The following is a 16,704-nucleotide window of genomic DNA, read 5'->3' on the forward strand; positions in this document are numbered from 1 at the left end:
GCGAGTTCAGACTGCTGCGTTCACTTGTTGCCAAAAAGTAAACTCATCTGTGAAATGCGAAACGTTCATTTATGATGCTATTGATCTGGGCTAGCGCTGACAGCCGTTGACAGTCTATCGTAGCAAACTGTGGCCTTTGAGGGAAACTTCAATAAAGATAATTCCGCTACTCAAAACTCCAGCTAAAAAAAAAATGAAGAATGAAATGGAGTCATTCACCCCAACGCTGGCGCATGATTCTACCGATAAGCAGCGCACAAGCTACAGTTTAAAATGCATGGCTTTCGGATAAGCTGCTTTCTGTCGGCTACTCCTACTTTGGAATCTGGAATGTGCCTGGCACTCTCGCTATCTGCGCATACCGCTACAATAGCACCGCGTTTCGAAATTCTTCCGCTCCCGTCATGAGTCACTTTTGCTAATCTTTTTCCGTGACAGCTGTACCTATCCCAGATCTAATCCACGATCTTAGAGTCTGTCTATTGGTTCAGCTGAAGCATCCTCTCTATTGCCTTGACATTTTCGTTCCTGCTTTGACTTGGGTCAATTAGGTGTCTAATTAGTTTCCAGCTCTTTGCATTACCTAGATTTCGTTGAGTTTGTTGCAGATTTGGTTCCAGTTCTTGCTGGCCAGCGTCAGCGCGTAGCTCTGAATTTTGTCGTTGAGCTGTGTGACTCGAATTTCGAGTTTCCTCCGACTCACAGACTACCTGGAAGACGAAAAACTACTCCCAAACTCGATGTTAGGCTTCAGGAAGAATCTGTCAACACAGGCACGGCCGGTCTCGAGGCCCCCGAGACCGGCCGTGACACAGGACGTGATGCTTTAAATCAAGCACGACATTTTGGACAGACTATCGGCCAAAAATGAGGGTATCCTCCTCGCGGTGGGCCTAAAAAGTTCATTTGACAACATCAGCCACAAAACAGTTCTCGATAGCATATCGGAAACCGGGTGCGAGGAGAGAACGTACAATTACGTCCCGGACTTTCTCAGCGTCCGGACAGCAACGATACGTGTCGGCGGTATCAGAGAACGAACGAGCAACTGCCGGGAAAGGAACCCCGCAGGGATCCATAATCTCGCTCCTTCTCTTTAGTCTGGCCATGGTGCTGATAGCGAGGAAATTGGAAAGCATACCTGGAATTTGTCACGCACTCTACGCCGTTGACATTAGGGTGTGGACGACGACAGGATCCGAGAGAGAAAAGGAAGAAAAATTGCAAGGAGCCCTGGAAGGCATTGAAGAAATTGCAAGAAGAAACGGCATGCAATGCGCCCCTGAAAAAAAAAAAAAAAAGAATTCATTAGAATCCACAAGAAAAACTTCAAGGCAGAGCCGATTCAAATCCGACATCAAAACCAAGCAATCAGAGAAGTAAAAATCTTGAGGATACTAGGTATGTGGCTACAGAGCCACGGGGAAAGAACGCACACAATCGAGCTACTGACTCGGGCAACCAGTCAGGTCTGCGGCATGGTCCGAAGAATAGCAAACAGGAACGGATGGTTAAAGAAGAAGGACGCGATCAGAATATTAACGGTGATGATAGTCCCCCGCTGGACCTATAGCCTCCAGTACCAGAACGTCACCAGAGCGTAATCACGGAAAATTGATGCGCAGTTTCGGAAAGTGCTCGGATTACCAAGTTATGCATTCAATGAGCCTTTAAGGGCAATCGACATCTCGACCACCTACGAAGAACACCAAGAAGCAATCCTGGTGTGCCAAGAACGCAGACTAGAACAAAGTCGGACTGGTAGATACCTACTGAACATCATTGGACGACCCATCAACGAGAAAACTAACCCCCAAGAAAAGCACTCCCGAAAGCAGAGCTGAATATCAGGTCCTCCCAATCCCCAAAAGCATGGACCGCTTACACAACAGCGAAAGTCGGCAAGCGAGATGTTGCCACATACAAAACAACGTTGTCAGAAACAATAGCGACCTACTCTAGGTAGACGCCACTCCATATCTGGGAAGAGAAGCGGCGGTACCAACTACAGTTGTCCACGCCGGAAGAGAGGAAACTAGCACGTCAGTCAAGGCCAATAACTGCACGGAAGATGCAGAGGAAGTTGCAATAGCCCTTGCAGTTAAACACGCCAGCAGCCAAGGTAGAAAACACATAATATTCAGGGATTCCCAAAAGGTCTGGCGTGCCTTCCTCCTGGGACGCGTATGCAAACAGGCACACCGAATAATGCAGCGGGAAAAAAAAAAAAAGACGGGCAACTTGAAGCACACAATCCTGTGTACCGGCACACGAGGGAATCGACGGCAACGAGGCAGACGACAGGATAACCCGAGGTAATACTTTCCGGGCACCTGCGCCGGTTGCCCCAGAGCCTTCAGCCCCTCTCACATACGGGGAACTAATACAATACTTCAAATTACGAAGAAAACGATACGCAGAACCACACAAAGACCTCAGCAGACAGAGTAGCCTGGAGGAACATACAGGCTAGGACATTCCCAAACCTAGCAAAGTACCACAACATCTGGCCAGAAAAATTCGGAAGTAACACATGCGCTGAATGCAGTGAAGTCTCGGACATCCTGCACATGATATGGAACAGCAAAGAGTAATTACAGAAATATAAAGCTCTAGCACTCAGCCAAGCGGAGTGGGAGGCAGAGCTGTCCCACACGGGCCTCTCTGAGCAGCGCAGCCTGCTCACCAGGGCCCAGAAGGCATCCCAAGACAATGGTATCCTGGACGGAGGAAATCACCCAGGCAATTCCGTTAACCAATTAAAGTTTTACTCTCTCTCTCTCTCTCTCTATCTATCTATCTCTTATTCTAGCTCGAATATGGAACTATGCGCGTGACCTTGCCAGCACCGGTGAATGATGACAATGCTGCATGTGTACGAGTGAAAGAGGTGAAAGTTCTGGCAGCGCGTGCTCACAATATATATAACTACACTTGAGTCACAGTAGTGGAATACCTCGGCGAAACTTTTTCGACATCGTCTTGTGGGCTTATTTGCTCGACGACACCTGTCATACAGGCGTACAGGCCACTCAGCGCTATCAACGGTTTGCTGTTACCAGCGACCAACTTTTCATGCTATGATGAATCATAAACTCGTAATTTGTAGCTATTTGCATCACTTCCAATATTTGCGGTTAGAAAAAAAGTTTTAAAGTGCAGGTAATATTTAGAGACAAGACCTGTTTCATGAAGAGAAAATCATAACTCCCGACAGCCCTCATTTTTGGACTCTAGCTTCAGTTTTCGATGGCCGCTTCATCTGCAGTGTGTGCGTACATATAAATTTTGGCGAGACACCGATGTCATTGAAAATGTTTTATTGCACCCTTTCAGGACACTTTGATGTCACTGGGCGGGCAGTGCTGATGGCATTCAGGCAGTCGGGACCCACTGTGTCCGGGACCGTGTCCGAAGACATGAGGGACCTGCGTCAGGGGAAGGACGAGTTAGTAGACTAGCTACATGGATAGATAGTATTTTCAAAATTTCAATATACAAGAAAATTCTACTAAAAACACGAACAACGGAGAGACCCTTCACAGCAATCAAACGCGCTGCAAACCAAATATTAAAAGCAGTAACAGCTTACGACATAAACATCAAGCAAGCCTCTTCAGAGTCAGAAACGTGCCGCGGTTCTGTTTCAAAATGATATACCATTATTTTACATTGTGCACAGAACTTCTACATGCATTTGCTATAAATTGGTATTTGTTCATGATATAATTAACCTCATTAAGCTTAGTATAAAGGCGTTACAATACGGACAATTCTGTAGCTAACATTGTGTAAAACAGTACCAAATACACACTTTAACCATTTTTGGCTCATATTTTTCTGAATTTCTCCCAGACGTAGGCTAATAGCACTGCATCCTCATTGCGGCTGCACTGCTGCCAGTGTCATTTGCGCTTCATATAGTCAGCCGATTTGTGTGGCAGAGCGCCATCTAGCCGAAAATGCCCGTCTAAGATGGCGATATAACATCTTGTTTTGCGCTAAAAGACTCATTTGCATTATAATAGTTGCCAAAAATAGGCTTATGCGATGATGCAAAATGCTCACAACTTTGTTGAGCATAACTTAGGGCCATGTAAACCTCGTTCAAGAAAACATGGCGGCGGCCGACACCCTAGAGTGCCATTATATGACGGAGGAGAACAAATCCTCCAAATTACATAGCTAACAACTAAAACTCACTAGTTACTTTTCAGTCGGCGCCCTTCATGCTAATGGGTAGTTTAAAATTTGTGGACGATAGCACGACACCATATCAGTTCTTGAAACAAAGAAACACGGATTTTCTAACAAAGTTTAGCGTAGGAGGGACCAGCACTTTTCCTTCACGGAACCAAAAACTGAGTGCACCAAACACGCAAACATTGAGTGCAGTGGAAGCCCAAAGTTCACTGAAGCCGTGTTTCGATGATAATGATGTGAAATTTCAACTGCATGCTTCATTCAGTCACATCATGCGCATATTTCTGCTTCGTTTCTTCTTGCAAGAACAAAAAGCCACTGGCAACTTTGTGGTAATTAATTTCTTTTGTTGGCGACAAAGGAAACGTAAGCCCATGGAACAGCAAAGATAGGAGGCTGTTCAAATTCTGCGCTCTAGTCACCACAAGAAATCATCAGCGGACCTGCCGTTTCTATCGCGCTTTCTGCAAATATAATGCATTTAATTTTGGCTTTCTGCAAAACAAAACAAAACAAAACAAAACGAATAGTCACAGACCTTTTGGGCTGCAGGAGTAATGAATTGGAGTTTTTTCTTTCAAAACTTGAAATGACATTGGCCAGTGCTTGGCTCAAATCGCCTTAGTGGTTTCAGTTATCATCGATGTTAAATAGAAGAGGTTTCCCAGTGAGCTACGTCTTCCACGGCTGAGAGTACAAAATGTGTCTACGGCCCTCAACCGCAATAGGGTGCACCGCGTGGATTCCACTCCGAAAAATGTGGCACGCCTGCGTGCGCGTCCACCGTGGTGCATACATACTGAAACTTGAGGGTAATGTACATAATTGTACATAATCCAACACCAACTGACGCGAGGCTCTTTTGCTGATATGCGTGAGCTGTTTCACTCCTACGACCCTCTCTTCCTGCGTACTAGGGCGCATTAATTTGCACGCCGGACGCACAGGAACGTGGACTCAAGCCTCTTATATGTACGGTGCAGAGTCGGAGACGCGACGGTAGCAGCGAAATTGTTTCCAGTTTCTGCTCTCCGAAAGTCCCGCTGGATCTATACGGAAACATCGGCACTCACCTGCGGGCGGCCATCATGCCGACTCCCATACATCGATCCCAAGGAAGGCGGAGCAGCAAGCCACACAGGAATCCGCCAGCCAGGCTGCGAATAGTAAACACACACACACACACACACACACACACACACACACACACACACACACACACACACACACACACACACACACACACACACACACACACACACACACACACACACACACACACACACACACACACACACACACACACGCACACACACGCACGCACACACACACACACATTAGCAACGAACAGCTTCTCCTGCAGCCGTTCATCTACCATGATAAAGCAGTAGTTTACGCACCTAAAGCATCGCCCTCTATTTTGGAGCACGCACAGCATCTACTGAGGCAGTCAAAAGGCTGCTGCTCTAAAGCACTCCCCGCATTGCACGAATTAATCACGTGATGTTGGTTAATCGCATTTCAACAATGCGAAAAGGATCATGAGAAAAGACACAGAAGACACACTGCGCCAGTTAACGAAGGAATTCTTATTGAAGCAGCGCAGCTCTAACCTTTTGCCAATCAGTGCACTTTTGGTCGGCCACGAAGCGGGAACTGAACCGCTTCTAGGAAATTCATGTGCGTCGGCAACACTCTGCAAGCTGCCTCGTAAGGATCACCGCCTTCGAGGGCCGCTTATCTGCGTCGTCTCGAGGGCCGTCCATCTGCGTCATCCCAGTGATGGACTGCCGCCGCGTTCCCCGGTCAATTGTATGTTCTAGCACGCTCTGAACTTTCTTTCCTCTGTTGTTACCTGGATTGTTAATTTAATTGCGAAAAAGCATGTTGAACTATGCATGCGTAATTCGTATTATTTAATTCGATTGTTTTCTTCACTCGTGTCGTTGTCCTTTAGAATGTTAATTGTCGTCTACTAAATGTCTTGTGTATTCCTTGTTGTGAGCTTATAAACGTCATCTTGTTTCAAATTAACACGCCTTCGTCTCATTCTCCACGTTTGCTTACCGACTAGACTGCGCCAGGCATCGAACGACAACCCCCCTTTTGTCATGTCTCGGTGATGACCTCTGGTGATTACCGAGCGCGTGAGAATTAACTCTCGCCCGCGAAAGGAGGTTCGATACAAAGGGAACGTGGCAAACGGAGAGAGAGACGTGTTGATTCTTGATGTGCGCCTCCATAGAGTTGGAGTGTTGTGCGTGAACGGGATTTTTCGTGGCGAGCTTCTATTTGAGTTGTTGAAAGTGTTTCTGATGAGATAAGCATGGATTTGGAAACGTTGATCGCGCGATGGGTAGCCAGCTGGCCTGATTGACACTGAGCTTAAGAAATGGGTAGAGGATAAGCAGCGTAAGGAGCACGCATTTGCACGGCAGGCAGCAGAGGATGAGCACGCGGCCGCCAAGACTGCTGACGAACATCAAATTGAGATTATGCTCTTGAGAATAGAGTGCCAACAACTGGAGAAGGAGATCCAGAGAGAAGGAAGAAAGCCGAGAAAAGAGTGAACTAAAGCTAAAAGCAAGTAAATTCCTTATCCCATTTGATGAAAGAAAAGATGATTTAGACGCGTACATAAGACACTTTGAAAGTAGCGAAAAGCCGGAAGTGAGCAGAGAGCCAGTGGTCGACGGTTCTAGCTGCTTATTTGAGTGGAGAAGCAATCAGCGTTTACGGGCAGATGCCACCGGGGGATACAGCCGATTCCTCTATGGTATGAACGGCACTTTTGAAAATATTTCGTTTCACGGCGGACGGCTTTCGAGACAAATTCAATTCCGGAAAACCGGCAGGTGGAGACACCGCAGTTCAGTTCTCAGTGCGTCTCAGCCACTATTTTGATCGTTGAGTCCAGCTGCCAGGTACGAAAACGGAATTCGAAGACTTGCGAGAGCTCCTGATTAGGGAAAAGTTTCTGCATGGATATACTTTACACATGGCGCTGTACCTGAAGGAAAGAAAGGCGAAATCGCTGGAAGAGATACTGGATCTAGCTGGCCAGTTTTTAGAGGCTCAGGGAAGTCTAAATCTCTCCAAATCAAAGAAAGACAGCCGAGACAATACCGGGAGACCCGAGGCAGACGATAACAGAGGAAGTCATAGGATAGCTCCCCGATTCTACCTTTGCAATCGTATTGGGCATCAGGCTTCACAACGCCGGACTCACGCCCCTAGCAACTACACCCACACATGCTTCAAGTGCGAGCGAAAGGTTCACAGGGTGGACGCGTGCCGGGCAGGAGCAAACGACCTGCCACAGGCATCATGTGTTTACTTGCCCGCCCAGGAAGTAAATCGGGAAAGCATTCGCGATGGCTACGTGGAGCTCAAAAGCGGGACAAAATTTCCATTGTGAATGGAATCATGATGACGCGACCAAACTTTCTGGTCAAAGGATTGCTGGTGGTGGCGGGCACGTATGGAGGCAAAGAAATTTCCGTATTACGGTATACCGAATGCAATACAGCCATTATGAGGAAGGAGCTCATCCACAACGATCAGCTGATGCGAAAGAGTAGGCCTGTTTACTTAGTTGACGGAACAGCCAAATGCTGCCCGAGGCGTGGGTTGAGGTCGACACCCCGTATTTTACAGCAATCATCACAAGTTCTCAGCATGGGGGAACCTCTTTACAATTTAATTCCGGGAAATGTAGAAGGAGCAAGCGCACCTGATGAGCCGAAGGAGGTGGTTGAACAACCAGTTTGTAGCAAGCCTGTTGAGGAGGAAGCTGTAGCAGCAGTTGTAACTCGCGCACAAACCAGGAAGCAACCAAGAGAGTTCCAAATGCTCAAAACGCCCGATATCGGAGAGCAGCCGAAAGGAAAGAGTTACGCGGATGAACAAGCAGAGGATAAGTCGCTCGAGCCTTGTTTTTCCTAAGTTGGCAAGAAGCTCACGTGCGAAACACAGAGGGCAAGATACAATTCAGGCGGGAAGATGAGCGATTATACAGACCATACACAGAGGAAACTGAGCAGACGCCGCGTCAGCTCGTTGTCCCAAAATTCCACCGCGAGGTGGTATTGAAATCCGCACAGTACAGAATAATGGCCGGGCAGTTCGGCGCGCAAAATATCAAGGAATAGAAAGGTGAAGCAGACTGCGTACTAGAGACAGCCGGATGGACAATGATATTTCCCGTCAACCTGCTTAAAAGATACGAAGAGTGAGAAAGCCAGCCAGGAGAAAGTATATGCAATGCGGTCTGCGGCGTTACTGAATAAGACAGCAATGAGGCTATTCCTGTTCCGGCTTGTCTCCAAGCAGAGTGCGAACTAGAGATGACGTTTTCTGATAGATTGACGGTGGATGAATGACGGCAGCTTCAAGATGTTATTTCAGAACACGCTCGCATTTTCTCCGACGTTACGAGAAAGACGGACTGGGCCGAATGTCGGTTAGAGCTCACCACCAGCACTCCGGTGTACGTAAGGCAATATTCCCTTCCATATGCGACGAGACAAGGTGTAGAAAAAGAAGTGCAGCAGATGGATCAATACGGAATAATTGAGAAATCGCAGTCTTCTTACAATTCTCCAGTCCTTTTGGTGAAGAAACCGGACGGCATAACCGGCTTTGCATCGATTTCCGGCGCCTGAGTGACGTCCTGGTCGTCAATTCGGAACCCATGTCCCGAGCTGAAGCGGTCTTCGCTACAGCCGGAGAGAAGAAATACTTCTCCAAGGTGGATTTTGTCAAAGGATATTGGCAAATTCCGTTGATCGAAGAGTACAAGCCCAAAACTGCATTTTCAAAAACTGCGAGACTCTTCTAGTTTTTTTTTTTTGTGCCGTTTGACATAAAGACAGCCCACGAAGTAGATTCTAAACTGGTGCAGAGTGTTGTGAAAAAAATTTCGGGAGCGCAAAACTATTATGACGATGTCCTCGTAGCCAGTGCTACGCGGGAAGAGCATCTCTTTGCTGCCACAGCTGTTTGCAAAGATCCAGGCAGCCGTCCTGACAGCGCGACCGAGCAAATGCGAGTTCGGGATGGAGAACATCGAGTTGCTCGGGTATCGCAACGGTAGAGGTGAACTGGTGCCACTTGGGAAAACGCTGGAGAAGATAATACGGCCCAACGCCTCGAACAAAGGGTCAGGTACGAGCATTCCTCAGCTTGAATGGATATTACCACTAGTTCATTCCAGACTACGCTCAAATAAGCGAACCCGTCACCCAGCTCACGAGGAAGCGTGAGAGCAAGGCGTTAAGGGGACGCCGGTCCAACGGAAAGCTTTCTAAGAACTCAAGCTGCGAGTTTCATCCCCTCCAATACTACGACTCCCAGAGTTCTCAAAGCCTTTCGCGCTCCACACGGACGCCTCTGACACCAGCCTCGGCGCAGTGCTAATGCAAGAACATGGTGGGACGCTTCACCCGGTAGTTTACGCTAGTATAAGTTGCTCCCCAGGTAAGCGGCATACAGCACAATCGAAAGAGAATGCTTGGCATTAGTTTAGGGCGTACAGAAGTTTTCCACCTACTTGTATGGGGTGCCCTTCCTTGTTCAGACGGACCACCAACCGCTCAGCTACATTCAACGCAAAGCAACTAAATGGTGGAGTCCTGCGCTGAAGCTTGCTGTTCCAAGAGTATCAGTCCAGAGTCGAGCATATAAAGGGCAGGGAAAACGTCAGCGCCGATTATCTTAGCAGGTTGTAGATCCTTTCGTATGATATTATTTTACGCTGTATTGACAGTCAATTTATGTATTATACGTGTAGGTTGACGCATGTGCTCGTTTTACATAACGGTTATATTTGTCCCGCAAGCTTACTTATGTATAGTATAGGCTATGCGCCACCTTCTGTGGGTCTAGATATATTATGCGATAATATTCCGAAATTGGGGAATCGTGTCACAAAATAGGCGGCATCAGATTAATTTTTCCATGTTGCATTTATTTTAATCGCTGAATTGTTGTTCTGTAAACCTCATATGTTCACGGGACTGTATATGTGACCGTCGGTAGGGCGTGCAAGAACACGTATGTACACATTGCCTCAGAACGGTATAGCTTTCCCTTGATTAGCTCCAACTCTCTCCATGCTCGAGCGGAAGCGTACGTGGTTTTTGTTTGGTCTGTGTCTTACTTTTTCCCCACTCAGTCACCCCTACTACGTCCGAAGTATAAGCTTCCTTTGTATATCCGTATATTTTTCCCCTGGCAATGTGACCGCCAGAAGACCCGAAGTTGTGGCGTACGTGACTTGTTTTTATTGTGCGTTATTCTTTTTTTAAACCTAAGATGGGGCGGCCATGCAGTGTTAAAGTGTGGTGTATCTACGTGAGCCTTCCTATGTGAGTGAGCTACTTTGTGCGCTCTAAGTGTGTGTTTTGTTTCGGACTCCGACCCTGCGCACAAGGCATCGTCCACGATTATTTAAAAAAGAGCCGCCGAAGGTCCGAAGTCGTTACGCCCAGTCCGCTCCTCGGACGGAAACCCGATCGAGCTGCCGCGTACTCCCGAGGGGGTCCCGAGCCACCACCGCCGGCACCGCATCTATACGTACCCCAAACTGCCTCGAAAGAATAATTGCCTTCGAGGGTCGCCCGTCTACGTCCTCCCAGTGATGGACTGCCGCCGCGTTCCACAGTCAACAGTATGTTCTACCCTGCTCTGAGCATTTTCCTTTGCTGTTACTTGGACTGTTACTTTCATTCTGAAAAAGCATATTTAACTATGTATACGTAGTTAGTAGTGCTTATTTCGATTGTTTTCTGCATTCGTGTCATTGTCATTTTGAATGTTAATTGCGGTCTACAAAATGTTTGGTGTATTGCTCGTTCTAAGCCTATAAACGTCGTATTGTTGTTTCAAATCAACACACATTCATCCCATTGCCCACGTTTGCTTACCGGCTACGCCGGGCATCGAACGACCACCCTCATTTTGTCATGTCTCGATGATGACCCCGATGATTACCGAGCGTGTGACTGTTTCGAACCCGTGGTAGAAAAGCAGGTCACTTTCACTTTCCAAGGGACGATCCTACTTCGTGCGAAGCAGCAACACACTAACGCACTGTGCAGTGAACATAGTCATCTTCACGGAGTTTCATACGCACCACTCCTTCATTTCACCTAAGTGAACACGCCATCTGGGCAAGTGCGGCCGAGACCGCGAGCGTAGTGTCAGGAGAATCCACCAGGCGGCCTGACAAAAAAGGCGGCGTGTCGCAGAGGAAGCCACTGGCGATAAATGCAACCCATTCATGCCTTCGCCTTCAGCCGTTTTTTATACACAATTCCGTATCTCCTCCTCAACAAGCAGGAAACGGAAACCTTGGACGCCATGTTACGCACGGAGTTCAGTAGGGCCCTACACTTGCCAATCAACACTTCAAAAGAGCGCCTTCTACAACTGGGCCTCCACAACACAGTTGGGAAGCTTGTGGAAGCCCATCACCAAGCCCAAATACTTACGCCTCACCCAGACCTCTACCGTTAGCCATATCCTGGAGACTTGAGATTCACTTCCCAGCGAATGACCCTATACCCTCCTTCCCTTATTTCGCCCCTCCTCCTAGACCTTTTCATAAAAGCTCTCCCTCGCAACATGCACCCCCAGCATCATGAGCTACACCGCCGTGTCCAAGCAGAGGCGCTCAGCTAATACGGAGGCTCCAAAACGGACGTCACATATGAATGGACGCTGCATGCACGTTTGAGGTGTTCGTAGTGGTCATCACCAAACAACCTTCTAGCTACTGTCCCCTCCCCTCTGTCATCTCTACAGACGCAGCCGAGGAAGCAGCCATCACCTACGCGATTGCACATACGGAAGCACGCTATATATATTATGACTCTAAAACGGAGGTACTAAATTTTGCACACTGTAAAGTTCACGTTTCTGCGTTCAGCATGCTGAGCTCGCCTGCCGCCAACCAGCCCCGCTATATGCGGAGCTGATATAGGTGCCTGCGCACTCCTAGAATCAAGGTAACGAGGCCGTCAATGCGTTAGCCCGAAGTTCTTTAAACCGGACGCCGGTGATCTCCAATCCGGGATTCACGTGAAATATCGCATGCAGTCTTTCAGTGAGTTAAGGCAGGCCTATCGGGCCGAGGGACTGCACTACCCGCCATCCCACCCATCTCCAGATAACTACTACCAGACACCCTTGCGACGCCTCTAGACGCGCATCCTCTCGCACCCTTATAGTACGTCTCGCTGCCACCAGACCCTCACCGATCTCTCATGCACCCTTTGCAACCACTCCACCGCCATCCTCGCCCCCATCCTGTTCTAATGCCCGGCGGATTGTTCTCCGTGGGGTCTGGATCCCCTCACCGCCTAGGGGGACTAGGAGACCCTACTGCACTCTGAGGACACGGTCCGGCAGAAGATCACCACAGACTGGACTGCCGATGTCATGAAACATGGGCACATAACTCCTCTGCTGTAATAAAGTTTTTAGTACTACTACTACTACTACCGAAACCGTGCTAGAAAGGCTGTCGAGATCATGGAACAACGAGAAGCCACACTAAGCGGTCGCCAAAAAGCTTACCAAGTGCGGAATAGAGCAAAGAACGTAGCTGCAGCAGCGCATGCTAACGCTCTCGACTTAATCCAAAGATAGTTTAACCTCTACAATTTTTCAACGACCTTTGTGGAACACCTCCAGCGACTCATAGTAGCACTGGGAGCCGCCCGATCGGCACATTTCTCTCACACCGCAATACTTCATTTTTGTTTTACTGAATTGAACTTCCTGGTACACTTCAACAATTGTGGAGAGGCTCTAGCATGAATAAGAAAATTTCTGAAGTCGCGGGTTTTCCGGTTCCCCCTCACAAAAAATATTTGCAAAGATTAACCTGCAGGTAACCATATTGAAAAGTGGTAGCTCGGTTTAGTTACCCAAGAGTTCGTCCACTCAACCAAATTACAGTGGCTTCGGTAAAGTTACCGCTTCAAATCTATGGGGGCATTTTTAAACTCCGCGTCTTTAAGGGCATGGAGCGATAGCGTCTTCCGTCTGCGGCTCTCCTTGCGGCTTGTCGCTCGCGTACATGTAGTTTAAGTTCGTTGGATTACCAATCTCTCGACTTATGCCTCTAATATCTCGTACACTCTTATTAGCACACAGTCCTAAGCTTCCACGTTATTCAGCGCCCAGTCATAAGCGGCCACCCGACATAAAGCTCCACTTTAAAAAGACTCTGTCCGGGTACCCATTTTCGACCCACAGGCTTAATACCTTGATAAGGTATCGGTGACAGCCTCTGCAAACAAAATACTACAGCAATCCGCACGCCGGAAAGCATCAAAAATACAACTCAAAGTTTTCTCATGCTCCCTTCAAGAAAGCCAGGTTCCCCACTTTCCACTGTGGCCCGGTGGTGACGTCACTAGCTGAAATGGCATCCACTGGTCCGTCTCTCTGAGTGAGGGTTGAAGAGTGGGTGGAGACCACTAATTGTGTTAGACGCTCGCTGCGCGCTTCTCTCTCGCCCGCTTTGTTGTCGTGCGTGCGGTGAACCAACTCCGAAACCTATCAGTTGTTCATTGTGTGTGCCGCGCCATTCCTGGAGACTTTCCACACACAACGCGCCGCCTCCAGCCAAATCTTGAGGAGGAAGAGGAATTTGGTTTGCAGAGGCTAGACGGCCAGGCAAGAGAGTTAAAAACCTCTGAGAGAGAACGGAAAGAGGCACGGCAAAATCAGTTGAGTGTGGTGGTTGTAACTAGGCTATGAATTGCTTTTTTTTTTCAAAAAAATGTTTGCAGCATTGCTTTGGGAGAGCCTTACTCGGCGCCCAAGAGGCCTGAAAGGTTAATTCCTATCCCACCCATCCGCTTCGAATGAGCAACCTGAGTTGCAGCTGCTCCCAACTTTCTGAAGTCCTGTAGTCTCCCTAAGTGACACAACCCATCGAAGAAACAGTGTTCGGCCATGTAAGCTGGTTACTGCCACCTTCCAGAGCCATATCCGTGATTGATCTGCTGTGCTTCTCAAGGTTAAGCCAAGGTCCAATCAGACACATCCTGGTAGACGACTTTTGTGCTGAGTAGGGGTACCGCTCTGAAACGGTGTTCAGATTTCTGGGCATTCGTTCGTACTATCGGCATTTTAACAAAACCTTTGTCACGCTGCCAAGTCCTCTGACGCGTTTCACAGCTGATGGGAGGGAATATTGTAGCATGCGTTGACGACAAAGAAGCGCAGAAGTGTGAGAGGAAGAAGTGTGCTAACCTCGAGCCTGAACTCTGACGCTGTTTGTCCTTTGCCACGCCTTGGACCTCGGACGCAACTGTAAAGGTCGCTGTTTACGCGACATCTGGTGGAGCTGCCGGGTACGATTTTCATGAGCCGGACGCCCCCTACAAGCCCAGGACGCACCCCTAAGGTGGAGACCCCAGTACACCAGAGCAGCCGCCGACTGCAAGGTCTGCCTCCCGAGTGTGGTCCTCTCCCTGACCACAGACCAACAAGGAGCGTTTCTCTCAGCGCGATGAATCCCCCGGTATTGACAACTCCTGTCCTGCTCAACCACCAGCGGGATCCACCACATTTCCACGGTCTGCCACATGAGGATGCTGAAGACTGGCTGGAGCAGTTCGACCGGGTGGCTGCCTTCAACGCCTGGAACGCTGACTCGAAGCTTCGCCATGTCTACTTCGCACTGGAGGATTCTGCGAGGACATGGTTCGAAAATCAAGAAGCCGGACTCCGAACGTGGGATACATTCAAGGCAGAATTCTTGCGTATGTTTACCAACACGCTTCGCAAGGAAAAAGCGCAATTGCTTTTAAATAGCCGTATACAACATCCGAATGAAACTGTTACGGCCTACGCCGAAGAGATGAAGCGACTCTTTCGACGCGCGGACCCAACCATGTCGGAAGAGAAAAAAGTGCGCTTTTTGATGCAAGGTGTTAAAGAGCAGTTATTTGCAGGCCTGGTGCGAAGTCCCCCAACAACTGTCGCCGAATTCATAAGTGAGGCGTCTACCATCGAGAAGGCACTTGAGATGCGCGCCCGGCAATACCAGCGCACTACAGTGTCTATGAACGCCGCGAGTGCAGGTGAAGCCGGACAGTTTTCGTCAGAATCGCTGCGTGATACGATCCGGGCGATAGTCCGGGAAGAGGTGGCCAAATACCTGCGGATTCCTCCACAGCCACAGGTTGCCACAGTTTCCGATATCATCCGTGAGGAAGTACAACAGGCGCTGGGTGTTCCCGCACCCGTCACCGTGCACGCACCCGTCACCGGGCCCGCACACGTCGCCGCGCCTGAACCCGTCGTAGCTACACCGCTGCCCCAGACCCTGAGCTACGCCGCGGTCACCAGCCGCTACCTGCCGCCTTCGACAGCATCCTACGAGCCTCGCGCACCGGTCGCCCATGTGTCTTCACGGCCGAGCGTACGCCGCCGAAGGACCGATATCTGGCGAACGCCCGATCACCAACCGTTGTGCTACCATTGCGGCGAAGCTGGACACCTGTGTCGCCGCTGCCCCTACAGGGAACTCGGCCTCCGTGGGTTTTCTTTTGATGCCCGTCGTCCGTTGCCTGGTCAGCAGCCACGCGAAATCGCAGAATATATTTCGCGTTCCAACACAGGCCCAAGCCGCCTCCGATCGCCGTCGCCTCGCCGTTACAGCTCTCCTGGACGCCAGGAGCAACTCCAAAGTCCCCATAGGGGAAACTAGATGCAGCAGCCTCTGGAGGTGCGGCTGCTACAGTGCGAAAATTTCAAGATCCTCCACAGACCCACGACAGTTCTTCACTGCAAACTACAGTTCGTTACATACGGCCACCAGCAGAATCGACGCCGCTACGAAATTCCGCTGATCCTCAACGTAACCACGACGCCGACAGTCGCCCCACCACTCCTTCAGAGCATCGAAGTCGAGACCGAACCCCACGAAGCTGTCGCCGCCCGACACAACAAACTGCCGACCTGCAGATCTCCGTTGATGGCGTAGACGTCACTGCTCTAGTCGACACTGGCGCTGATTATTCAATTCTAAGTGCACACTTCGCCAAAGCTCTCAGAAAGGTCACAACATCATGGGGTGGCCCGCAAATACGCACAGCTGGCGGACATTTAATTATGCCCACGGGAGTGTGCACGTCGAGGATCACTGTACAAGGGCAAACTTTTCTGGCGACGTTCATCGTATTGGCTCAGTGTTCCCGTGACGTCATCCTCGGTATGGACTTTTTAACCGAAAATGGCGCCATTATCGATCTGCAGAATAAGTCCGTGAGATTTTCAGTTGAGAATGCTATCGAATCCAACAGCCTGCTCCCCGCTGCACTCCACATTATTGATGACCATGTTAGTGTGCCCCCACGTTCAAGCATTATGGTCTCCGTGGGTTCCCTCCCAATCCAAGATACAGAAGGCGTCGTCGAGACAAAACAGAAACTGCTTATTGAAAGAGGCATCGCCGTTGCCAGGGCAGTTGTTTTTGTT

The 16,704-nt window shown here is 49.1% G+C and overlaps 1 protein-coding gene across 1 annotated transcript in view; it reads right to left on the reverse strand.

The window, feature by feature from the left end:
• Positions 1-3,304: 3,304 nt before the first annotated feature.
• The window catches only part of LOC146192606 (uncharacterized), a 377,072-nt gene continuing 363,672 nt past the window's right edge, over positions 3,305-16,704 (reverse strand). Inside the window, exons 8-9 of the mRNA XM_084602502.1 lie at positions 5,277-5,360; positions 3,305-3,428 (exon numbers count right to left, since the gene is read on the reverse strand). Of these exons, the coding sequence (XP_084458628.1) occupies positions 3,320-3,428; positions 5,277-5,360 (193 nt within the window). The 3' untranslated portion in view covers positions 3,305-3,319. The remainder of the gene's footprint in view (positions 3,429-5,276; positions 5,361-16,704) is intronic.

This window comes from Amblyomma maculatum, chromosome 4 (genome assembly GCF_055883805.1).
Source record: "Amblyomma maculatum isolate TAMU_Amacu chromosome 4, ASM5588380v1, whole genome shotgun sequence".
NCBI classification, from domain to species: Eukaryota; Metazoa; Arthropoda; class Arachnida; order Ixodida; family Ixodidae; genus Amblyomma; species Amblyomma maculatum.